At 43.3% G+C, this 1,010-nt stretch overlaps 1 protein-coding gene across 1 annotated transcript; it reads right to left on the reverse strand.

Moving 5' to 3' along the window:
* Positions 1–208: 208 nt before the first annotated feature.
* LOC113238545 (uncharacterized protein K02A2.6-like) lies at positions 209–983 on the reverse strand. Its single transcript, XM_026475370.1, has 2 exons — positions 678–983; positions 209–622 (listed from the first exon to the last, which is right to left on the reverse strand). The coding sequence occupies exons 1-2, from the start codon at positions 981–983 to the stop codon at positions 209–211; spliced, it is 720 nt and encodes a 239-aa protein (XP_026331155.1).
* Between the last annotated feature and the right edge of the window lie 27 nt (positions 984–1,010).

The following is a 1,010-nucleotide window of genomic DNA, read 5'->3' on the forward strand; positions in this document are numbered from 1 at the left end:
ATATATATATATATATAATATATGTGTGTGTGTAATAAATGTAATGTGTAAAAATGAAAGTCGTAGTAATTGGATTAACAAAGTATTAATTATTAATATATATAATATTATTGAAATGCAAAAGCATTACTCGATCATATCCATATATTTTCAAGTGACAAGTCAAACATGTCAACCACCGTATCCAGGCGACGGAGTTGGTCTATGTCTATGTATACACACCTCCGCCGTGATTCCCAAGAATCCCTGGAGCCGGGAGCAGCTGGTCCAGGTGGCGGATCCAGATGCGGCCGTCCTCAGTTTCGATCTGGTAATGTAGGTTTCCGAGACGACGGGTCACTCTACCGAACTCCCACTTGCTCCCAGGTATGGAGTAGTTACGAGCTTGAACTCTGCTCCCTGGTAAGAACTCTCTCACAATGATACCAAGTCGGGGTTCAGACTTTGGTCGCGCACGGATCTTCGCGGCTAGCCTAGTTCTTATTTGTCGTCCAAACATAAGCATATATGGTGAGTTCCCAGAGTTGACCGGGGTGGCCCGAAGTAGAGTTTTGACTGTCCGGACTTTGTGTAATATTCCGCCACTCTCCCCCTCTAATTTATGCAATGCCTTCTTAATGGTCTGTACAAAACGTTCTGCTTGCCCGTTGGTAGCTGGGTGGTAGGGTTTTATGTACGATGCCGTTATTGGTCAAAAAATTCTCGAATTCCTGAGATACAAATTGTCTTCCATTCTCGGACACCAAAACATACGGGAACCCAAATGTGTCAAACAATTCATCTAATGTCTGTGTACAGAATGAGCTCGTAGTTGTTTTTGTGGGTATTATCTCCACCCATTTGGAGAAGGCATCTACAACTATGAGTAGCTGGAATCCAGATATTGGGCCTGCGAAAAAGACATGTATTCTTTGCCAGGCGCCGGCAGGACTTTTCCAGTGATGAATAGGAGCCTTCGGATTCCTCCATACTAAGGCGGTCATAAATACGTAACTCCGAAATTATTATTA

This window comes from Hyposmocoma kahamanoa, unplaced genomic scaffold, assembly GCF_003589595.1.
Source record: "Hyposmocoma kahamanoa isolate Upper Pololo Valley unplaced genomic scaffold, ASM358959v1 96717, whole genome shotgun sequence".
Taxonomy (NCBI): Eukaryota; Metazoa; Arthropoda; class Insecta; order Lepidoptera; family Cosmopterigidae; genus Hyposmocoma; species Hyposmocoma kahamanoa.